Source organism: Geotrypetes seraphini, chromosome 4 (genome assembly GCF_902459505.1).
Source record: "Geotrypetes seraphini chromosome 4, aGeoSer1.1, whole genome shotgun sequence".
Lineage (NCBI taxonomy): Eukaryota > Metazoa > Chordata > Amphibia > Gymnophiona > Dermophiidae > Geotrypetes > Geotrypetes seraphini.
In genome coordinates, this window is record NC_047087.1 from 132,110,994 (window position 1) to 132,136,319 (window position 25,326).

Consider the following 25,326-nt stretch of genomic DNA (forward strand, 5'->3'; position numbering starts at 1 on the left):
CTAATAAAGATTGACTCTCAAACACTGATTGGACATCTCATTTGCCCTTTTTCTTGGGCCCGTGTCTTATCTTCAGGGCAATTTCTTCCTTTCAAGTGTTCCCCTATTATCAGAAGGCACAATTTTCAAAACAATTTACCATGCCACACAAGTGTTTACTTGGGTAACTTAAGCTTGTCCAGCCATTGGGTAACTTAAGCTTGTCCAGCCACTGCCCACCTGCCCTTGGCTAAAAGCATGAACAAGCTTCCATGGTGTATGCATTTGTAGCCAAATTAAAAAGAGGCATGCAAGAGGGGGTATTTAGGATAAGAGAGAAAAATACCACAAGTACATTCAATTTTCAAATATATACATGCCATTTTGCCTCCAATCAGCCACCACACAAACAGTAGGTATAAAGTACAGTGTCTTTTGTGGATACATACTTTATATTACTTGAGTAACTTCCCTCTGATAATTAGCTACAATGCATGTACAGACTTTGGCAAGCAGATGGCTACTTAAATCTGTCCCTCGCATGACTGTTCACAAAAATCACTGTAACCCAAACCTCAGCTTTATTACACTGCCCATCCACACCTTCAGCAAGGAGTCTAGTCACTAAAAAGGTGGCTATCGACAGGCACTTAGACCCTAAGTCGCAAGCTCTTAGAACAGTCTCCAGTCTCCACACTCCAGAACAGTCTGGGCTTTTCTTTCAGTGCAAAACTCCAATTCACTAAGCAGCTATTAGTTGATAAATAATGCAGTTTTATTTATTCATTTATTTAAAAAAAAAAAAAAAAAAAATATATATATATATATATATATATACACACAATTTTCAGAATAATGATTTTGTATTTTGGGACCCACTTCATTTAATGGTTCCCAAACCTGTCCTGGGGGATCCTCAGCCAGTCAGGTTTTCAAGATATCCCTAATGAATATGCATGAGAGAGATTTGCATATAATGGAAGTGACAGGTATGCAAATCTCTCTCATGCATATTCATTAGAGATATCTTGAAAATCTGACTGGCTGGGGGTCCCCCAAGACAGGTTTGGGAACCACTGATTTAGAACGATTTCTAAAATACCATGAGAATGTATAGTCTTGTATGGAACAATACCTAATTGGTAATGCTGATAATTTTCAGGATCTTATGGATACTTTATAGATTTTGTTTCTTTTTACTGTAAGAAATGTTTCTCCCTTGAAGAGGACTTGATGGATATTCTTTTTTTTTAATTCCTTATTTTTATGAGAATTTTTTCTGTTTTCTTTTTCATATAATAATGATTTCCATTTTCTTATATTGTTTATGATAATTTGAAAGTTAAATAAATAAATAAATATACATATATATACATATATATATATATATATATATATATATATATCCCACACCATCTACAATTCTAGGCAGCTTATATAAGAACATTTATAATAAAAGTAACAAATATACAACACGCCAAGAACAGTGTCAAAAACAAGGACAGTGTAATCCTTTCTGCTCTAGATTAGAGCCCCAAATCATCCAAAGGCCTGTTCAAACAAGAAGGCTTTTTAGCTGCTTCCCAAAAGAGGAATACTGATTGAACTTGTCTCAGTTGTTGTGGGAGAGGGTTCCATAACTTTGGGGCTGTTGCCATATATACTGTTTCTCTATATTCCTCTAGACCAGTAGTCTCCAACCATTTTCATGTAAAGGACTGCGGTGTGAATATAAGAAATCTCTCTCACTGATCATGCTGCCATCTCTTTATATATATCCATCTCAGCCCCACATAAGGAATCCCCCTCATGGCGGCTAAACAACGCCTTACTGCTAGACGAGGAAATTATTGAAAAAATCAATTCTTTCACTGCGGAGTTTTTTGAAAATAATTCTAAAGATCCTGAAATTTGTCCTTCCATTGTCTGGGAAGCATACAAAGTAACCCTTAGAGGTGAATTGATTAAAATTGCCTCTTGGAAAAAGAAACAGTCCATGAGAAAGGAAAAAGATTTAGAAAACTCCATCAAAACCTTAGAATTACAACATATGTCTAATCACATACATGACCCAAATACTTTCCAACGTATTCAAAATCTTAAATATGAATATAATACTTTAGTTTCATATATAGCTAGGCGTGATATTTTTATCTCTAACTCTGGACATTACATGGGAGATAATATAATGGGTCGTCCTTTGGCCAGATACCTTAAAAATAAATCTAAAAGACTACATATAACGGCTATTCAAAATTCATCAGGTCAATTAGTCAAAACCAGATCTCTAATTTCCTCTCAATTTGAAAAATTCTATACTTCTTTATACCAATCCGAATCTACCACTCCTGAAGCAGATATAGACACATTTCTTACCTCCTTAACTCATCCGACCATTCCAGAATCTGTTAAATTGGAACTTGATTCTCCAATAACTATATTAGAAATTGAAACTGCCATATCTTCCTTACCTGCTGGGAAAGCCCCTGGCCCAGACGGCTTCACGAACGAATTCTTTAAGCAATTTCGCACCCTACTAGCTCCTCATCTCCTTAAATATTATGACTTCCTCCACTCCACTCCGGACAAGCAATTCAATTTCACCGAGGCCACCATTGTAGTAATCCCTAAACCTGACAGAGATGACACTTTAGTTAAAAACTTTCGCCCCATCTCTCTCCTCAATTTAGACTACAAGATAATGGCAAAATTACTTGCATTAAGACTTACCAAAATAATCCCATTGCTTATACATAAAGATCAAACAGGGTTCATTAAACAAAGATATATAGGAGACAACCTGCGCCTATTTCACTATATTAACGCTCATGCTAAAACAATGTCAGACCCTATAATAGGCCTAGCTATTGATGCTGAAAAAGCCTTTGACCGAGTGGAGTGGCCTTTCCTTTTCCATGTCCTGAAGTGGTATAATTTTGGCCCATTTTTTACAAACTGGATAAAAACGCTATATCATCAACCCACAGCTCGTATTAGGATTAACAATTCTTTATCCAATAAATTTCCCCTCCATAGAGGTACTCGACAAGGCTGTCCTCTCTCACCATTACTATTTAATCTAGTGTTAGAGCCACTCCTTTCAGCTATACGACAAAGTCCCTCAATTAAAGGTATTCCCTCCTCTGATCGAGATTTCAAATTAGCAGCTTATGCTGATGATGTTTTACTTTTTCTGAGAGACCCTTTACTCTCCCTTCCCAATCTTATTCACATTATCACTCAATACTCCCTCCTTTCCGGATACTCTGTTAATTGGGAGAAATCAGAGATCTTCCCTCTAAATGATAATATACTTCCATCAGATTTGGCTCATTTTCCTTTCTCATGGTCACATGAAGCTGTGAAATACTTGGGGATTTTAATACATAAAGATTCGGTTCATGCTCAAGATCTTAATATATCTAAAGTCAAAAATCTAGTTCTAAACACTACATCTCGATGGACTCCACTCTTTTTATCCTGGTGGGGTAGAATTGCATCCATCAAAATGACTCTGGCCCCTCAAATTAATTATATCCTTTCTATGCTCCCTCTGTTATGCCGGAAATCATTATTTAATTGGCTAAACATGAAAATATCTGAATTCATTTGGAACAAGAAAAAACCTCGAATTGCTCTCGCCAAACTGAAAGCCTCTAAGATCAACGGTGGTCTCAACTTTCCTGATTTCTATCACTATTATATTGCTTCATTAGCCAAATATGGAGCTTACTGGCTCACTAACTCCTCCACTCAAAATCTTCCCCCTCAAGATCTTCCTGCCTGGTTTGAAATGGAATGTTTTTTATGTACGCCTTTACACATCTCATGCTTACTAACGGTGTCAATACCAAGGCACTTAAAGAGATACTCTTTATTGGGTGCAACGCAGCATGCTCTTTATCTTATAGATACATTGACTGAAATCTCAGTTAATGTTAGTCCACTCATGTCCCTTTGGAACAATCCCAAAATTCAAAATCACGACAAATCTCTATCATGGAAAAGGTGGCAGCGGGCAGGTATATGGTTTGTCCATCAATTGTCTACCCTCAACTCGTTAGTTCCATTCGATATACTGTGCTCTACATACTCGCTGCCTCCTTCTACTTATTCACAATGGCGTTCTCTCACTGGAGTGTTGCCTTCTTTGCATATACGATTTGACTATATGACTTCCAAAAATACTATTTACAACTGGTCTTCTCTGTCTCTATTAAAAGGCAAGGCGATATCATCCTTCTACAATATTTTAAGAGATCACTCCTTCACTTTTTCACCTCACTCTATGAAGCACTGGGACGCTATACTTACCACTCCGCTTTCTGACATTGATTGGGAGCTTTTCTGGTCATCGACAAATCGCCCGCTTTTATCTTCTAGAGTATCACAATCAATGTACTTTCTTATGTGGCAGGCAATATGGACCCCACTTCGCATGTGGAAAGCTAACTTAAAGCAAGACTCTGTTTGCTGGAACTGCTTGAAAGAGGAAGGAACTCTTGATCATATGTTATTTCATTGTACTCTAGTCCGCTCTTTTTGGACCTATGTCTGGAACACCATACAATCTATTACTAACTGCTCAGAAGAAATCTCTATAGACATTGTAATCCTTCGCTCTCAACACCCATGTTTCACACAATCAAATTGTCCACCTAAACTCATTGATACCATGTTGGTGACTGCTCTCATGCACATTCTTAAAAATTGGAAATCACCCTCGCTATTAGATTATACCTTTTGGTGGAACTCTCTGAGTATGTATCATAGATTTGAATCCTATGCATATGAGAAGAGAGTTACATTCCGAACCTGCATGAACTTGAAATACAACAAATCTCCATGGTCATTCTTAGACTCCTATGTACGCTCATCTTCTTAGACACTCCTGTTATCCTTTTCTTCTCCTCTCTTCTCTCTTTCATTCTTCTTTCCTTTTTCTTTACTGCTCTCTCTCATCTTTATCTTATATATCCCTTACATACATTTTTAATAACTGGAGCCTTTGCTCCTATACAGTTAAACATAGATTTATATATTTTATATACAGAAAGCTTTATTTTGTTTCTATGTACTTTAAATGATTCTTGTATCCTTTAAAATACTTAATAAAAATTATTGAACTCAGGAGAATCGCAAAAAAAAAAAAAAAAAAAGAAAGCTCTGAGGGCCACCAAAAGATTTCAAGCTTATACATCCTACTAATTTTGTACATTGTCTTTACCTACTTGTTCAGACTGAGCATTAAACATTAAAAATTAATACAAATACTGATTCTACAACCTTCAAGGATATATTTTAAAAACTCACTTTATTTTGGATTGCTAACAGTAGCAAATTCCATTAATGAAACACTTGAGTAATATACTTAAAGAGATTGTTTTAAATTATTATGAGAATATATCAAGTGGACAAGATTGAAATTAATGCATTTACAGAATTTGAAAGAGCATTTGAAACTGCAATGGAGGACTTTGGGGGGCTGTGTGCTAGAGACCACTGCTCTAGCCTTACCTGTCTAAAAGGCCTCCTAGCACAAACATTAGTGACCTTGATAAGCCCAGGACAGTTGGGCAGATTTGCAGTTTGATCCATCAAGTTAGCTAAGTTAGGTGCCATTGACTCATGTTCGAGTACTAACAACTTGATGAATTACAGATCTAATAGAGATCAGTTTTGTGCTAGTCCGGTAAAGTCCTCCAGCGTTATCCCCATTGTTATTTTCAACACGTCCAACCATCTGATTGCAGGTCACCCTCTTCACCTGGTCCCTTCGATCTTCCCAAATATGATGTTCTTCTCCAATGATCTTTCTCTTCTAACAGTGTGACCAAAATAAGACAGTCGTAACTTCATCATTTGGACTTAGCAACCTGCTTAGCAACCTTCAGTTCTGGTTTTCCTTTAAGGCTATTGGCTGGCAAAGCTTCCTTGACTGACCAGTGGGCTGCAGGGGGAGGTGGGAACATGTGAAAAATCACACAGTGAAAAACTACAAATCCACAACTCAAGGGATCCACATCATCAACTCTCAACAACCCTTGAATACTATACAAGCCTTTCTGCTTAAAGGATTGCTTTTAATACTTTGGGCTCACAATTACTGGGTTTGTTTTAAATGTATTTTAAAAAATATTTTTAAGGAAGGAGGAAAAAGCTCAGACTCACGCCTGCCACTAGCAAGTTAGCATGCAAACAGGCTTACACATAGAGATACCTCATTGGCATAAAAAAACCTCCTCCTTACCAAACACTTTTAAATGCCGGTAAGCACAGAGTGAAGGTGGCAAACACAGCCTGGAATACCCTGACGCAGCTTCAGCGAAATGTTGGCTGATCATAGTCGGCTATGGCTGAACAGATTGATTTTTAGCAGCTGTGTCTATTTAGAACAGGGGTGCCCAATACGTCGATCGCGATCGACCAGTTGATTGCTCAGGCAACCCCAGTCGATCGCTGAGCCATGCGGTTTCCTTTCTGTGCTGTCCGGCTTTCTCTCTGGACTCCCGCGCATCCCTTTACTTAATTTTAGCAGGGAGCAGCCTGCAAAGATGATTGCCAGTACTTTAGCGATCCTTGCAGGTTGCCATAGACTCAGGAACTGTGTTCCCTCTGCCGCGATTCTGCCTCTGATGTCAGAGGAGGAGCAGGACCGCGGCAGAGGGATGACAGCTCCTGAGCCTATGGCAACCTGCAAGGATCGCTAAAGTACTGGCAATCATCTTTGCAGGCTGCTCCCTGCTAAAATTAAGTACAAGGATACACAGGAGGTCATGGATGAACACACAGGCCTTCCGAGGGGGGGGGGGACAGGCCTTCAGGGGTGGTGGTGTAGGTCTTCAGGGGGGACAGGCAGGCCTTCAGGGATGGGGTGCAGGCCTTCGGGGGGGGAGGGCCCTGGTGTAGAAGGAAGGGAGGGAGGGAAATGGGGTTCAAAGAGATGTGCATATGCTGGACTTTGGGGTGAAGAAATAATGGGTCTAAAAATAGAGGAGTGGGAGAGAGATGTTGGACAATGAGATTTAGGGAGGGAAGAAACAGAAAGGCAGAGAAGTTGGACATAAGGGATGGTATGGAGGGGGGGATAGAGATACTGGATAGGAGGGTAGTTGAGAAAAGGTGGATCTGTCGATGGAGATGAAAAAAAGGAAATATGCCAGACCTCCAGGGGAGGGAAGGGAAATGGAAGGGGAGGACAGAGATAGAAGATGGATGGTTAGCACGGAGAAAGAAGAAAGAAAGAGACTCTGGCAAGCAAGTTATCAGAAGACAACCAGAGCCTGGGACCAACAAGATTTGAATAATGACCAGACAACAAAGGTAGGAAAAATGATTTTATTTTCAATTTAGTGATCAAAATGTGGCCGTTTTGAGAATTTATATCTGCTGTCTATATTTTGCACTATGGCTCCCTTTCACTAAACCACAATAGCGTTTTGTAGCGCAGGGAGCCTATGAGCATCGAGAGCAGCACAGCTCCCTGTGCTAAAAACTGCTATCGCGGTTTAGTAAAAAGGGAGGGGGTATATTTATCTATTTTTGTATAGTTGTTACTAAAGTGACATAGCATAAAGTCATCTGCCTTGATCTGTTTGAAAAAAGAAAAACCCAGAATATAAATGATAATTAACATTTTGTCTGCGTACAGTGTGCTTTGCATTTTTTAAAATTTTATTGTTGGTAGATCATTTTGACTTGGTCATTTTAAAAGTAGCTCGCAAGCCCAAAAAGTGTGGGCACCCCCGATTTAGAAGATGTGAAACATAGTGCTGCAAGGTAAGTAAAAATGTTTTTGTGACATTGTTAACAAGCAAATGAACTTTGAGCTTACGTCTTGAGAAAGATTGAACTTTTACAGAGAAGCACACTATTGGAACGTTTAAAGACACTCTAGTAGTACACAGCTTGTTTGCATGTATAAAATCTAAACAGTAGTTTGGCTCACAATTTAAAAAAATACAAAAGAATTTAAAAGTGTTTGGTAAGGAGGTTTTTTATGCCAATGAGGTATCTATATGTAAGCCTGTTTGCATGCTAACTTGCTAGATTCAGACATGAGTCTAAGGCTTTTTCCTCCCTCTTTAAAAATATATTTTAAAATACATTTAAAACAAACCCAGTAATTGTGAGCCAAAGGTGTTAAAAGCAATCCTTTAAGCAGAAAGGCTTGTATGGTATTCAAGGGTTGTTGAGAGTTGAACATGTGAAAAAAATCCCCTGTTTGACCCCCAAATTAGCTAAATCTATTTCTCGCACTGAAAACTGACCCAATTTCATTAAAATCCTTAGAGCAAAGCTTGCCCACTGTGTATAATAGGATTTGGATCCAAAGGGGCAGCCAATTAAGAGGCAATGCTAAAGAAACACAGGGCTCCTTTTACTAAGGTGCGTTAGTTTTTAACGCACGCAGGAAATTACCACGTGCTATGCTTCTAGAACTAATGCCCCCTATTCCGCCCGTTAAAGCCCTACACGGCTTAGTAAAAGGAGTCAACAGTTTCACATGTTTGAGATGGTTTTTAATGCCAGAGAGGTAAACACAATTGTCTCATCCTCGTCACTCCTCCATTACAGATGTCCAAACAGGTTATTTAGCTGCCACTTATGCATGCCTCAGAGCAGATGCAAATGCAAACATCTAGTAGATGTGTATGTAATTTGCTTAAAAGAAAATTCATGCACACTCTTTAGACTTGCCAAAACACGAACAGACCACTTTGAAAACCATGCATACTGTAGACATATTATGTATGTCAAGTGGCTTTTTAAAAATTATTACTGGTACTTGAGACACATTGCACCATTCATTATATGTGTAAACCAAATCTTTCTACATTCACCTCACCTTCTCTCCAGCTGACTTGATAACACTCATAACCTGTCGCACTGATAGTTCTAGTGGCTCTTTATTCCCATCATCTTCAAAATGGAGTCTTGGTGAATCCTAGAGAGAAAAAAAGAAAAATAGCACAAAGTTTAATAAACAACGAAAAAGGAATACAGCCATGCCTCATAGTCAGAGATTACAGAAAATGTTCCAAAGAATAGAGGAAAGGTTGAAGCAGTTAATCAGAATGTCCCTTCATGCTGATGTTAGTAGTACAAATTCTACATCATTTATTATAATGTCATTTAAATATAGATCACAGAGTTCTACATAAGAATTCAGCATGTTCTAATACAACTGGTGCCTGCAACTGTATATCCATAATACTATTATACATTATGATTTCTCCATTTCTTGGCAAAACCAAACAAAAACTGCAGAATATGTGCAGGATGCAGGCAAAGTTTATTGTATCAATGATAAAATGCAGTATTATATACAACCTTATTACCAACCAAGGGACCCGACATGGTCCGTGTTTCAGACAACACGCCTTCCTCAGGGGTCCATGGTAAATAAGGTATGAAACGAAACTGCAACGAAAAGGTGGGAAACAAACAAATGCCTGATAGAATCAATAACACCGTCACACAGAGGTTCTCATTTCGTGGATTGATTCTATCAGGCATTTGTTTGTTTCCCACCTTTTCGTTGCGGTTTCGTTTCATACCTTATTTACCATGGACCCCTGAGGAAGGCGTGTGGTCCGAAACACGGACCGTGTCAGGTCCCTTGGTTGGTAATAAGGTTGTATATATTACTGCATTTTATCATTGGTACAATAAACTTTGCCTGCATCCTGTACATATTCTGCAGTTTTTATTTGGTTTTGCCTTGTTGTCGATACACTGCAGACTCCATTGGAATTTTTATTTGTTGCTGCTGTTCTCCATTTCTTGGCCATGCTGCATAAGTCCTTTGAATATTTTTCAATCTGCTTTACACAGTTTTTGTGGAATAATACACAGCTGCGTTGCACGTTTCATCAGTTGTTATGCCCTTTTGGTAGGGGTGGCCTTGCATTGCCAGATTTGTGAAGATATGTGGCGTATCTGATGCGGCATTTGGTGGACTGGATTAAAGATTATCCATTTTTTACATCTATTCAGCTGGAACAACAGATTGTCACACTGGCACACTTGTTGTACTACCTACATTCTAAGGCATGGCGACACTCAATATTGAGATCAATGCATCAGACCTGGAATTCGATTTGCAAACAACTTCATGTGTCTCCCAAATCCACTGGTTTGCTCCTGTTATTGTGTAACTTGGACTTAGATTCAGACTCCTCCAAACATCATCTATATGCTTGGAAGGATCAAGGCTTGGTGTATATGTAAAGGATCTGGTTATGGAGGAGGGGAGCCATGCAATCTATGGAGGACCTTCAATTGGACCAGAGAGCTTGGTTAGTGTATAGCCAAGTATGCCATTATTTGCAGTCTCTTGCAAGAGAGTCAGGAAATGAAGACACAGTGAACTCGGTAGTGGAACTTTTTTCCTTGTCCAGAACCACAAAAGCAAGCCTATCCTTTTAAAATGGAGGCCCTTTTGACTTTGAGGAGGTGGCAAATACTTGGGAAATTGGAGAAGATCCAGGGATTTCTGGGGATGCCCTTTGGATTCTCTAGGTCCTCTAATCTACATGAATTACAATATAAATTTCTTATGAGACTTTATATGGTTCCACAATGAGCATTTTGAGCAGAAATAGATGCTTCTTCACAATGTTCTAAATCAGTGTTCTTCAACCACCGGTCTATGGACCGATGCCAGTCCACAGAAATTTCCTGCCGGTCCACAGGGCCAGCATGTGCATCATCCCAAAACAGTGTTCTTCAACCGTCAGTCCACGGTGCGATCGAAGCGCCGTTATGTTCGAGCCAGCTCCCTCTCCCTGACTGATTCAGTGCACAAAGCCATGGGCAGTGGCTCCTATGCGTGTCCTGCGCCTGAACCAGAAGCTTCTCTCTGACGTTCCAGATGAGGCACGGGACACGCAAGGAGCTGCTGCCTGCAGCTTTGTTCACTGCATCAGTAAGGAAAAGGTAGCCGGCCTGAAGATAACACCGGGTGCGACATAAAAAGGCCAGGCGGGAGCAGGCCAGAAGGTAAGGCATATCATGGAGGGAGGCAGACAACAAAGGTAGGGGGGGAATGATTTTATTTTTGAATTTAGTGATTGAATTATGTCAATTTTGAGAATTTACATCTGCTGTCAGTGTGCTTTGTGTAGTTTAATTTTGTGATTAACCACTATGTGTTGTTAATAAGATTATATTGTGTATCTGTGAAAAATGAATGGAAAAAATAATGTTACAATTAGTACTATTATGGGGACGGGGTCTAGGGTGGAAATGGGCAGGGTCTGGCCCACGACTTAACCCAATGTTCTTCAACCGCCGGTCCACAAAATAATTATTTTATATCTGCCGGTCCATAGGTGTAAAAAGGTTGAAGAACACTGTCCTAAATGTCATTGCTCACAGGCATCCCTGTACCATATGTTCTGGACTTGTGATAAAATACAATACTTTTGGTCCAATATCTTGACCGAGTCTTTTATAGGAGATTGCCTGGTTGTGTGGACATAACTGCTGTTTTCTTTAATAAATTCTTTATTCATTTTAAAATCATCTATATAGAGCTCCTTTTACAAAGGTGCGCTTGGGCTTTAATGCGCGGAATAGCGCACGCTACATTGCCGCACGTGCTATACCTTAATGCCAGCATTGAACTGGCGTTAGTTCTAGAAGCATAGCGCACGGTGTAGCACACGGTAATTCCCTGCGTGCGCTAAAAACTCTAGCGCACCTTAGTAACAGGAGCCCATAGTGCAAACAAATGAACACTCAAGTAATATAACATACTGCACTCTGTTCCAACAAATAATACACAGCTATTAGAACCCTCCCCCCCACCCTAACCCTCCCCCTCTCCCCTCCTGGATGTGTATAACAATCTTTCATGAATCAAAGGGAAATAATATTACTAATTCATAACTTACAATATTTTGATAACGGGCCCCAAATTTCCTTGAATTTGTTATGGTGTCCCCTCGGTATGGAATTAATGTTTTCAAACTTATAAATCTGACATAAGGATTCCCACCAGAAACTATAATTTAAGTTATCCAAACTTTTCATTATCAGCTGCATGGCTACTCCTGTCATGATGAGGAGCAATTTATTCTGATTTGCATTAATTGGTTTCTTGGGTAATAGTATCGTTCCAAACAATATTATATCATATGATAGTGATAGTGGAACTTCCAATATTGTAATAATTTGACCCCAAATGGATTTCCAGAATTTGAGTATCAAGAGACAATAATATAGCAAATGATCCAGTGTCCGTATATCAAGATGACAGTGCCATAACCGCTGTTTTCTAATTTTGTATCACTGGGAATGAGTGCCACCAATCGGCTACTTGAGAAACTGTTCCTTCTGACATGGAAATATATTTCGAAAAATTGGAAACAGTAGTACCCTTTTATAACGGAAAGGAAAAATGAGATATACACTTTGCTGTGCATGGAGAGGCTTGACGTGAAACAGGCCTTGCTCAGAGCTTGGAGGCAGTTCTTACAGATTTGGACTCCTGTTTGGGACACAATACCTCGCAAAGCCCATAACTATTTGTTGAACATGTAATCTGGGTAGGGTAGGGGAGGGGAGTGGTTGGGACTTGGGTGGGGGAGGGAATGGGAGTTGTTAAGTTGTTTCTAGGGACCGCCATGAAGAACTAACATGAGTAACCTATGCTTGCTGTTTGGTTTGCTTCTGCACAATATATGTTTTGTTTTAACCAATGAAACACCACTTTTTGTGTGTGGGAGACACCAACCTTTAACACAGGAAGGCACTAGGCACGCCATTTCCTCTTCCTTTTTTCCCATGAACCCCTGGCAAAATTAACATACCTCAGCTGGTGGAGACTTCCAAGCCCCTCTAGCTGAAGAAATGTGGAGCTACCCCTAGGCAAAACAGTGTAACAGTCAACAACATCACTAATTTTCTTGTATTTGTTATAAATCAGTTTCGGGTTTGTTACCAGGTTATCTTGTGTCTCATTTTTCTTTGAGTCACGCCAAAAAGACCACACGTAGAGTGCACTTGTTTTCATATTCCTCCATATAATCTTGTCATTATAAGAAGTTCCTCGAGAGAACCCTCTCATTTCAAGCCGCTAAATTGAATGTATGGCTTGGAAAACTTATGCTAGAGGTCTCTTCCTATCTTGATTTTAGAAAAGTGTTAAAGACTCAACTCTTTGATAGGCTGGTGGTATCTTAATGCATTCTGCTTCATTTTTTCAATCAAGTTCCTTATATTCCACTTGATGTATTTTATCTGTTCTATGTATTATTTCTTTCCCTGCCATGCCGGTATTTTCTGCATTATATTGTAAACGCTTTCTGTCTTTATCTGTTTTTAAGTCCATTATTCTAATTTGTATTTTATCTGTAACTCATGTATTAGCTCACCTTGTTGTGAACCGCGTAGAACTTTTTCAGTATGGCGGTATATAAGAATAAAATTATTATTATTAATGCTGGCATTGCGAGCATGCTCAGTTTTCAGTCCGTGAGAACTGATCATGCTCACAGTGCAGGCTCAAAGTGCTGCAGCTGACTTCTGTGCTGTTCTGACTTGGGATGGGCTCTACATTTCTTCAACTGCAGGAGCTTGGGGGGATCTTAAGTTACAGGATGGTGAGCCTGGCTACTGGGTGGCCTGGAAGTAAAGAGGAACCTACTCATGGCCATGCCTGTGAAAATGCTAAAACAAAAAAAATTTGTACCATCTAAGATTCCTAATTAGCTAGAAAATGAACATGTAAAATTTATAATTACTAAAACATCTAGGAATAGAAGCCCTATTTATAAAAGTGTGTATATTTAACAACTGTAAACTGTATCAAGCTGGAAAAAAAATCTCAATTGTTTCTTGTCTATCAAGGGGAACATCAACTTCATTATCAGGCAGGATTCTACTACCAGTGGAAGAGGAAGGCTATTAAATGCAATAGGGTCATTTATGAATTTCCATACCAGGTCACACCAAACATCCATTTATCCCAGTTTCCAACAGTAGCCAAACTATGTAGGATCCCAAGAGTAGTAAGATTCCATGCTGGTTAAACACCAGAGTTAAGTAGTAGCTTTTTTCAGATCTATATTAACAGTTATATACATTTTTTTCAGGAATTTATCCAAATCTTTTTTAAACCTAGCTGCACTAACTGCTTTCTCCATATATTCCAACGAGTTCCAGAGCTTAACTATGCATTGAGTGTAAAAACCTTTTATCAGTGCTTTTGCACTTTCCTTGCCAGTGCTTATGGCACTTCCCGTTTCCTTCATTCAGATCCTTTTTCTATTTTTTTTTTTTTATGTTCTTTTAGCTAAAATAGCCTATTTCACCATACCTTTTAAACCCACCAGCAGCCTTTTGGCCTTCTTGCCATCTTTTTGAGCTTCAAAGATGGTTTCTCATTTTTGTTCATTAAAAATAAAGCTCACACAAACAGGGCTATGCTTGGGGGCTGGGAAGAAGAGGAGAAAAAAACATGACAGTAAGAGGAAATGCTGCATAGTAAGAGTAAGGGGAATGCTGCACAGGAAAACATTCCAGACTCCACATCCTTCTAATGTCAGCTCTAAATGACACCATGAAGAAGTATACTTTCCGGTGACAATTGCCTGAAGATTAAATCCAAAGGAAAAGAGCAGAGTGTTCCTGGTCTTCAAAAAAACCCTCCTTTATTAGCAACCAATTGTAAAAATCCATCTACAACAAACAGTCTTGTCAATCAAAAAACTCTTTTTCCTTTGGATTTGGCCGCTATTTGTGCAGAGATTACAGTCTCCATTGTGGTTGCAATGCTGAAGACTGCCTATTCTTGGTTGCAGCTCAGGTTTCCTCCTTCTCCAACCTCATCTACAGAAAAAAAAAAGAAAAAAAGGAAAGGTGTGGCGAATGTGCCACCAGGTCCCATGCCCTTCTTCCTGCCCACTCCCCTCAGCCGAAGCCGCCCGGGAAGGCTTCTGTCCGATGTCAGAGCTGATGTCAGAGGGAAGGCTTCCGGGTCAGCGGGGGATCCCAGTTACCTCCTTCCAGGTGGGCTGCTTCTTCCTGCCTTCAGCAGCATTTGTTGCAAGGATGTGGGCGGCTCTTGTACTCTGTACGTGGCTAACCCAGAAGCCTTCTCTCCATCAGAGCTGGCTTGTGGGTCAGCCACGTGCAGCATGTAAGAGCTGCCTGCGTCCCTGCAACAACAATCCCTGTAATAAGTGCCGCTTAAGGCAGGAAGGAGCAGCCTACCTGTACGGCCCTGAAAGAAGCGAGTGTGGCTCTGGAGCAAGCAAGTAACGGAGAGAGGGGACATGATCCAGGACCAAGGGAGAAAGGAGGAGGGGGGGGGGAAGGAGCTCATTGGGACATGGGAGGGGCATGAACTCAAGACACAGAAGGAAGGGAAGGGGGTATGAAAATGAGACACAGAAGGGAGGGGGCACTAACTTAGGACATTGGAGGGAGGGAACAGAAAGGGAGAATTGTTGGGCATGAATATGTGAGTGAGAGGGAGAGAAATGGTGCACATGGGGAAAGGAAGAAAGAGGAAAATTGTTGGGCAGAGAGAAAGGATTGAGGTAGAGATGCATGGGCATGAGAAATGTTAGATATGGTGGTGGAGAGGGAACAGAGGGACAGATTGAAGGGGATTGCAAGGGGGTGGAATGTTGGGCATAGTGATGGAGGGAGATATGTGGCATGGTGCTGGGTAAAGCACCCTCCCAAACTAAGAACTTGGGGTTCTGAGCTCTCACAACTCCATGACAGAGCACAAGCAAGACCTGTCATAATGTCTTTTTCAGCTTGAGCTAGAACTGATCAACTTTGTCCTCCTGTGCATTTGTTGTCGGCACCATATACCTTAATAATAGTTGTATTTTTCATAAATGAATAGAAATTAGGCATTCATTGAAGGGTCTAGGATGGTCCAGCGAGGCCGTTTCAGAGTGGCCAGTTCAGCATGGCCCTTTCAGTGCAACCTTTTCAAAGTGGCAGTTTCATCACGGCCCTCTTGCAGCAGGGGCCCTTTAAGTCTACCGTTGGCCCATTTACACCATTTGCCTCTTGCTTAGAATGCCAGTTGTTGAGGAACAGTCTAGTACAGGGGTGGGAAACTCTGATCCTCAAGGGCCGAAATCCAGTTGGGTTTTCAGGATTTCCCCAATGAATATGCATTGAAAGCAGTGCATGCAAATAGATCTCATGCATATTCATTGGGGAAATCCTGAAAACCCAATTGGATTCTGGCCCTCGAGGACCGGAGTTGCCCATGCCTGGTCTAGTACATCTGATGACTGGGGAGGGGGGAGTGTGCTCTACCCCCTCCATACATCCAGTGACTAGATCATTCGGGCACGTGTGACTGGGGTGTGGGTGGGGCTCAGCTGAGACAATTTATAGCACCTTTATCCTCCCCACCAAAGCCATCATTAACAAATAAAGGAGCAAAATCTGTCAATAGTCACAGCAACCAGTTTATCTCTTGCTTAGAATGCAGAGTCTAGTACAGCTTGCACTGAAATGGCCCTGATGAACTGGCTGCGCTGAAACGGCCACGCTGAGTCATCTCATTCCGTTCACTGACGGCACTGTATTGCAGTTTGTGCAATCTTCTAATGCACTGGTATTGAGGCTCTAATTAAGGAGAGAAGGGGCTCAAAGAACATGAGAGTGAGAGTGAGATAACCCTCAAATGAGTATGACATACTCCTAATAAGTGAGGCTTGGTATCTCTGGTGTTGGGTACTAGAGACCGTACTTTTGTAAGGACACAGACCAGATGTAGTAAACATTTTTAAGGGGTGCCAGATCCAAGATGGCTGTTGGGCAGTTGTGTGTATGCTGAATTCTGACAGACTTTGGAATGAGAAGAGGAAAGTTTACCACAAAGTGACTTCAACCCATCTCCGTTCTGCAGAGGCTGATGCTTTTCCAGCTATCTCCAGCTTCACAGATGTGGGCAACGAGGGCCGCAATCCAGTCAGGTTTTCAGGATTTCCCCAATGAATATGCATGAGATCTATTTGCATGCACTGCCTCCCATTGTATGCAAATGGATCTCATGCGTATTCATTGGGGAAATCCTAAAAACCAAACTGGTTGCGGCTCTTGTTGCCCACCCCTGTGCTAGCATCTGCATCGGAAAGTGTTTATCAAAGAGAGAGAACGAGGGGCAATTCCTCTGCTCTTAGCGAGATGGATAGTTTCTCTCTCCCTGGAGTTTCTATCTCTTCTGTTGAGACTTTTCCTGACACAGTGCAGAGCCTGGATGCAAGAGCAATCACTATTGGAATGATCAGCTGTGAGGCAGAGAGGCCCATGTGGCTGCAGCTTCAATGGGAAGTGAAAATATTGATTGTACTGTTTCCAATCAGGTGCCTAGTGTGTTGAAGGAAACAGCTCTTGTGGTTGGTTAGGGGAAAACCTGTCTGGTTACATCTACAGAGAGTGTTGGTTTGTGAAAGTATCCTGCCTAAGCCGGAGGTGGTCACAATGGATTTGTAGTGAGATATGGTAGCGAGTCTAGAAGCATCCCTTTACAAAAAAAACCAACAAAAAACCAACTCAACATAGGTGGTGCCTTGGCTCCAATTAAACTGATGCAGTCCTAGGTGGAGGACTTTAAGTAAATAGGCCGAGATTGTTTCTATGACATCAATCCTGGCACAAGAAGAAGGGTATTTTTGTGCTTGTGACTCAGCTGGGGTACACCAACATTTGGAGAATTTTGAGAATTACCTCATGTTTATATTTGAGATTCATTTTCCCCCAAGTCTGTTTCAGTTTCACAATCGGATATACTTAACATATACATTGTTATAGAGATATTTGAGAATTCTAGTGGTGTTGATTCCATCTTCTACAGTATAACAAAGGCCTTCTATATTCCATCAACTAAGAGCTAGGGCCAGAAGAGGGGAGGTGTTAGGTATATCAGAAGACAGATTGGATTTGGTGGTTTTACTGGAAGATTCAAACTTAGAAGCCTATAGCAGAAGAACTCTACTTGTGGTTTCTGAATTAGAGCATGAAAAAATCCTGACACTTAAGATTTTTATGCTGTCTTGTATTTCTGTTTTTCCTGATATTTCTAAGTCTTCATGGGTTAGGCAGAAAGCTTTCCTGAAGTTGAGGCAAAGAGTTCTGCCCAACAGAGCAACATTTTAACTAAATTATCCATGTTTATGTCTGCTGAAATTATCCAATGTTAATCTATGGTCCCATAAATTTAAAAAATTTCCTTGATTACAAAATTTCCTTTAACTTCCTTACCTTTATGGTTGATTCAACTGGGATGAAGTAATAATTAAGAGGCAAAATGCTTTGGCCATGGTTGGTATGGGCGGGAGTCAATGCCTGTACACATAGAAACATAAGCATTTCGAGAAAGTCTCGAAGCAATCTAGCACAAGCCTTGAAGAGGCTTAATTCGTGAAACAGGTCCCATCGGCTTATTCGTTGCTATATGGGGAGAGCAGAGCCTCTAACGCAAGGCACATTTATTACCATAAGGAGTGAGCAGAGGTACTGACTGCAATTTTGAGATAAGTGGGGCTTTTTCAACAAGAGTAGTTATGCTGAAATTATAGCCTGTGGTAGCAGCCATGTTACCTTGTTACATTTTATCAGCTGCTATTTAAACAATTTGAAGTGTCTTTGCAACTTTGTGACGATTAATCAGTCAGCTGCCCCAATAAGGACTGGTTCTCTGCTATACATATCCCCTTTAGCAACTGTGACACTGAGTGCCATTGTGATAAACAGATCTTTTTTCAGCCAAAAGCTATAATCAAAAGTTAATATATAAATTATTGAATTTTTGAATTATTGAATATTTAAATTATTGAATTATTGAAATTATTGAAGATATCAAGATGAGAAATTAAGATGTTCAAAATAACAAAAAAGGTTTGTTTGTTTTTTTAGGATCAATGAAAGATACCACAATCCAGAGATAATAGACACTCAAGTACCATATATACTCAAATTTATATTCGGATCGACTTATGTTGAGACCCCCATTTCCCCTCCCCCCCTCAATGGAGGAAAAATGGTTGACTCGAATATAACAAAAATATCCAAAAAATCAAGAAAAGGATGCCCAAAATAAATCACAAAAAATTGCACTCTCCAAAATACAGGACAAGAGAATCACCTTTCCTTACAAAAAGGGAGAAAAGACCTCAGTGTCTAATAGGGGCTCTTTAAGCTTCCCATATAGACAGGCTAGTTTTAAACAGAATTTAATCCTAGCAGACACATCCTTGGTCAGAAAAACTCCCAATTAGTGCGTGAACTTCTATTCTAATTTTCTTATAGTTTTATGTATTTTCTTATAGTTTTATATATTTTTTTACTTTTCTTCAAACAGCAATTGTCAAAAATAGAAGTCACTTATCTGAGTACTTTGATATTCAGGTGTGGTCCTGGATTAAAGAAAGCAGGAAAAACTGCTCTATGGAAAAAAGCTATCAATCAAACATTCTTCCAACAGGGGCCCCTGTTTCGCAACAAGATGCTTCGTCAGGGATTTGAGCGATCACACACCCGACAGGAGTGGAAGCGGGTGTGTGATCGCTCAAATCCCTGACGAAGCATCTTGTTGCGAAACAGGGGCCCCTGTTGGAAGAATGTTTGATTGATAGCTTTTTTCCATAGAGCAGTTTTTCCTGCTTTCTTTACTCCAGGACCACACCTGAATATCAAAGTACTCAGATAAGTGACTTCTATTTTTGACAATTGCTGTTTGAAGAAAAGTAAAAAAATATATAAAACTATAAGAAAATACATAAAACTATAAGAAAATTAGAATAGAAGTTCACGCACTAATTGGGAGTTTTTCTGACCAAGGATGTGTCTACTAGGATTAAATTTTGTTTAAAACTAGCCTGTCTATATGGGAAGCTTAAAGAGCCCCTATTAGACACTGAGGTCTTTTCTCCCTTTTTGTAAGGAAAGGTGATTCTCTTGTCCTGTATTTTGGAGGGTGCAATTTTTTGTGACTCGAATATAAGTCAGACAGCTTAATATTCAAGTGTCCTGCCCTGCCAGGTTCTGCACTCAGCCCCCCCTCCTGCCAAGTTCTGCACCCAGCCCCCTTCCCTCCCTGCCCTGCACTCAGTCCCATTCCCTACCAGGTTGTGAACCAAGCCCCCCCTCCCTGCCAGGCTCTGAATACTATCCCACCATCCTTCCCTGTACCCTCTTCTCCCTAAAAAGAGCTAACCTCATCAGTGATGTTACAATGGCTTGATTGTCCCATATTCCCCTCTGCCCTTTAACCCAGCCAGCAGATTAACCCTTCCCCTTAACTTAAACCACCTAGTGGTAGGCCGGGACAGGAGGGATCCCTCCCGTCTCCTGCCCTGGCCAACACTAATAATTACCACCCTCCCTCCTTCCCTCCCTCACATAACTGTTCCCTGGTGGTCCAGCATGTATCCCACGTTGAAATCCTTTGTAAAGGTAATAGCCAGTGGCGCACAAGGGCCGGCACGCAGGAGTGAGCTTTTTGTGCTGCCGGCTGGCTCTGCACTGCTCCTTGATAGGCTGCTGGAAGAACCGCGAATCCGTGAGAACTTGCGGCAGCCTATTAAGGAGCAGTGCAGGGCTGGCCGGCAGCACGAAACGTTCGCTCCTGCGTGCCGGCCTGGGTGCGCCGCTGGCTACTACCTTTACAAAATATTTCAGCGCGGGATACACGCTGGACCACCACAGGTATGCGAGGGAGGGTGGTAATTATTAGTGTTGGCCGGGGCAGGAGACGGGAGGGATCCCTCCTGTCCCGGCCTAAGGCAGGCCTGCAGGAAGTCTGGGAGGGTTTCGGGTGGTCACTGGGGGATGACCCAAATATAAACCAGGAACCCATTTTTCGGCCAATTTTTTGGCCCAAAAATACCAGTTTATATTTGAGTATATACGGTAGTCTGTTGTTTGGATGTCTGAGATCCTTTTTCCTTCATAAAAAAAAAACATTATTGTCATGACGGTATGATGCTATGCATTTTCATTGAACTGAGCACTTTTGAACCCAGAACCTCAGGATGCCGAGGCTGTAGCTTTAACCACTGCTCTTCTCCCCTCATTTATTTATCCCAATGCCTTTGTCCTATCCATATTGTCTGTCTAAGTGCCAACTGCACTTGTCACCTCTACTGCCTTTTAAGATATTTCATTGCACTGCACTGACATTGTATCATATCAATATTGTATGAATGTAATAAGCAGCCTGGTAGTACAGTGTATCATTTGTGTTCTGCAGACATCTTATTTCTGCTATATGAACGTTCCCTACTCTTGTTTTAATCTGTATGTTACTGATAGTATCATATTATTATATTACTAGGATTTAAGTTGCCTATCTTCAGGCTTACTTCAGTCTTTTAACCGTGTTTTAGGCTGACATTTGGTTGTTCTACTATTTTAAGCTGATAATATAACAGGTTGATTGTTATAACTTTTCTTACACTGTTTTAGGGAAATCTCTTTATAAAAGTGATTAATACAATCAAAATTAAAAAATAATATTTACGGCCTCTTTTACAAAGCTGTGCTAGCGGCTGCCGCGCAGCAACGGCCCCGAAGCCCTTTAAATCTCTATGGGCTTTGGGGCCATTAGCGCAGAGCAGCAGCTAGCGCGGTTTTGTAAAAGAGGCCGTTAGTGGACTTAAAGTTTAGTAAAAGTGCCTTTTTCATAGCAAAAGGCACTGACTAACAAGGGATTTTGATGTAAAGATGGAGACAAGACAACCTTACAGAGGAAATATTTCTTTAATATGAGAGTGGCAGAGGTTAGAAATCATCTTCCAGCAGAAGTGTGACAGAATTAAGCTGTATGGCACAAATAAGAAAGGAGGGTAAGAAATAAGAAAGGAGGGTAAAAAATAAGAAGGGAGGATAAGAAATAAGAAAGGAGGGTAAGAAATAAGAAGGGAGGGTAAGAAATAAGAAAGGAGGGTAAGAAATAAGAAAGGAGGGTAAGAAATAAGAAGGGAGGGTAAAAAATAAGAAAGGAGGGTAAGAAATAAGAAAGCAGGGTAAGAAATAAGAAAGGAGGGTAAGAAATAAGAAAGGAGGGTAAGAAATAAGAAAGGAGGGTAAGAAATAAGAAAGGAGGGTAAGAAATAAGAAAGGAGGGTAAGAAATAAGAAAGGAGGGTAAGAAATAAGAAGGGAAGGTTTTAAAGCAGAGGAAAGACCACAGAAGCCCTCCCTGCTTGTTGGTTTAAGTATGGAAACACACAAGCTCATGTTCCCAGAATGGTAGAGGACCAAAGGAAAGAAAAGAAAAAGAAAGAACATAAACTGAAGCAATGTCCATTGGAACAGCCAAGCAAATCAAGTCAACAAATTAGTTCTTATTTGACATCATCTGTTTTACGTTGCTATGTTACTAATGGAAATTTTATTTTAAAAGGCCATCACATGAAATATAATATTCTCAGCTAAAGTACATTTATTAATAATGGGGTCGTTTAGCATCTCCTGAAATCCAGACCTACTGCAGAGAATATGGTGAGCAGCGCAGTTTCATGAATAAGCACTAATTCCATTTGCTTGGCTGCAGCTAGCGATGCTTCAGTCTCATTTTGAGATACTACAGCTTGTGGAGGCTTTAGTTAGGATTGGGAGGAGGAGAAAAGCAAAGAGATTGGGTGGGGGTTGGGGCAGCAGAAGGGACACAGACAGAGGGGTAAGAAAGGCAGGCAAGCAATCAAAGGTAAAACTTTGAAGTCTGATGATCAAGAATGCAAGAATAGGATCAGGGGCTGACGACTTTAGTGGCGAAGCGGGGAGTGCTTCGGCTGTGGATGGATGAGGCAGCTCCGGAGATGGGGGGATGGGAATGGTCTATTAGGGAAGTGGCTCATTGGGAGTTGCACAGTGTGGGTGCAGGGGTACAGGGGCCTACTACACTAAACCAGTCACTATGGGAGGCAGTCATAGCTGAGATTCACGTTGTGTGAGGAGGGTTCTTTCTTTTGTCTATTTTCTATTTTTCTGTTGTTCCTAGTCACTCCGGGGGGGAGGGGGGTTGGCGGTGGGGAGCTGGGTGGGGGGTTGGTGGTGTGTGGTATGTCTGGGGTGAAAACTTTGGGGGCAGGATCAAAAAAATTACACAGTCTAACGACCGTTGTTGTTTTTGTTCATTGCATTTGCCCCGATGGACACCACCTTTGTTCTGGGGGTCTTAGGTGCAGGCGTGCGCTCCTTCGGGAGCGACTTTGAGGAAGAGTATTCCCTATGTGAGGAGGCACGCTTAGAGTGATGCCTGAAGATGCCGACGAGGCGGCACTGGCATGAGACTCGGAGGTAGGCTTATTTGCCGACACACCTGAGGAGGAAAGAGGAGACTTACCCGAGGCCGGAGTAACAAGAGGGACTGAGGCCGGAGCCTTCGAGGTCGACGGGGACTTCGAAGCCGAAGCACCCAACGAGGGCACCGAGGACAAGCTCGGGGCCTGTCCCGCAGGACCATGGGGCCAAAGAGATGGAGAATCTTGGCCACCCTCCGACGAAGAGCCCGCGGTTGCAAAGTCACACAACGGGGGCATGACTCAGCGCGGTGCTCTGCACCCAGGCACTCCACACACCAACAATGAGGGTCAGTGATGGAGATAACCCGGTTGCACTTAGTACAGTTTTTAGACCCGGAGCGAGGCCGGGACATAAGAAAAAATGACGGCTGCAGCCCCGCGAGGCCAGGCGGCCAAGAAAGACCGGGAACCTGGTCAAAAAGGTACGAACCAAAAAAACACAGATGCAAGCACAGCGACTCAAAAGAAAATAACCAAATAAGCCGCGGTACAAGAGGGACAACGAGATCGCACGAAGCAAGGGAGCAGTGCTTTTGGCTCCGCGGAAAACAGGGAACTGAGGACACGCTGAGGAGACGCATGCCCTAGACCGGGTGGGAGGGGCACGTGCGCATGCGCGGGCCAATCGCAAGCTTGAAGGTCTTCAAGCAAGTCTGCTTGCGAAAAAGTCTGCTAGGGGGCTCCGTCGGTGACGTCACCCACATGTAGAGAACATGCTGCCTGTTTGTCCTGGGATAAAAGAGATTAGCTTTCATAAACTACAAAAGATTGTCGTTCTACCAATTGTAGTAGACCAATGTTTGGCACCAAAGAAATTTGGTGAGAACTTTGGGAGTTTATCTAAATGTCAACTCACAAAGGATAGTCAAATATCTGAAGTTATTCAGGCCCAAATTCTGTAACCAGGGCCTAAAGTTAGGCACCTATTTTGGAGGCGCCTATCTAAATTGAATAACAAGCTCAATTCAGCTTTTTAATCAGCACTGATTGAAACATAGGTGCCTATCAAAAAAGTGCAATTCTATAATAAGGCGCCTCTAAAAATTTAGGCAGCCTTCAAAAAAAAAAATAGGCATTATGTATGTTAGGCATGCGCGTGGCTATGTGATAGGCACCTTCTTACAGAATCACTGCTCTTAAGCATCCTTAAGCACTCACATGGGCGCCTAACTTTTAGTTGTGCCTAGAGCTGTCCTATTTATTGGGCACCTCCCAAATAGGATTCCAAATAGGTGCCGCTCAGCTTGATTCACTAAACAGCTCCCAATTTTTATTGAATCCCGCTGAACAGTGCCTACATCGGCGTCTAAATTTTGGGCGCTTCTTATAGAATTTGCCCTTCTATCATGTTTTATTGCTCTCTGACAGATTCACCAATTATGTTTTCATTTGAAGGATAAAGATCTGGTGATAGTACATGCACTTATTCTAAGCATAATAATTAGTTTAATGTACCTGAGCAGTGGCATAGTAAGGGTGAGCAGTGCCCCTCCCCCATCCTCCCCCCTGCCGTGACGGCATCCCTTTCACTTTCACTTTTTAACTTCTCCGGCGTGAGCAGCATGTCTACGTCGTGTTGGCTCGCCCTTTGACATCACTTCCTAGTTGCGGGTCCCAGAAGCGACATCAGAGAAAGCGCCGATGCCGACAAGGGCAGCAACCTTGTGCCGGAAAAGTAAAAAAAGGTATGGGGGAAGAAATGGGGTATGCATCAAGGAAAGGAGCCGGGGGGGGGGGAGGGGGAGGAGAGGGCGGAGAGGAGGAGGGGTGCCATGCCCTTAGAAAGACCGCATCTGGGGTGGACTGCACCCCCACTGTACCTGAGAGCTAGAGCGATTGCAATTGCTGCAGAACACTGCTACAAAGGTGATGAAAAGGAAAAAATAAATCAGACCATGTAATTCCCTTAAAAGGAGCTCTACTGAAAGTCAATACAGCTCCTTTTAAGGGAATTACATGGTCCACAAATGGCTCTTTTAATAGTTCCTCCTTATTTATCAAAATGATTTGGAACCTTTTGTTCCTAGGCAAAAACCACATTGGTCCCAACAGGTCTT

At 41.5% G+C, this 25,326-nt stretch overlaps 1 protein-coding gene across 1 annotated transcript in view; it reads right to left on the reverse strand.

Annotated features, from left to right (window-relative positions):
• C2CD2 (C2 calcium dependent domain containing 2) overlaps positions 1-25,326 on the reverse strand; it is a 103,640-nt gene that overhangs the window by 63,078 nt on the left and 15,236 nt on the right. The window contains exon 2 of the mRNA XM_033941444.1: positions 8,828-8,926. Within this exon, the coding sequence (XP_033797335.1) occupies positions 8,828-8,926 (99 nt within the window). The remainder of the gene's footprint in view (positions 1-8,827; positions 8,927-25,326) is intronic.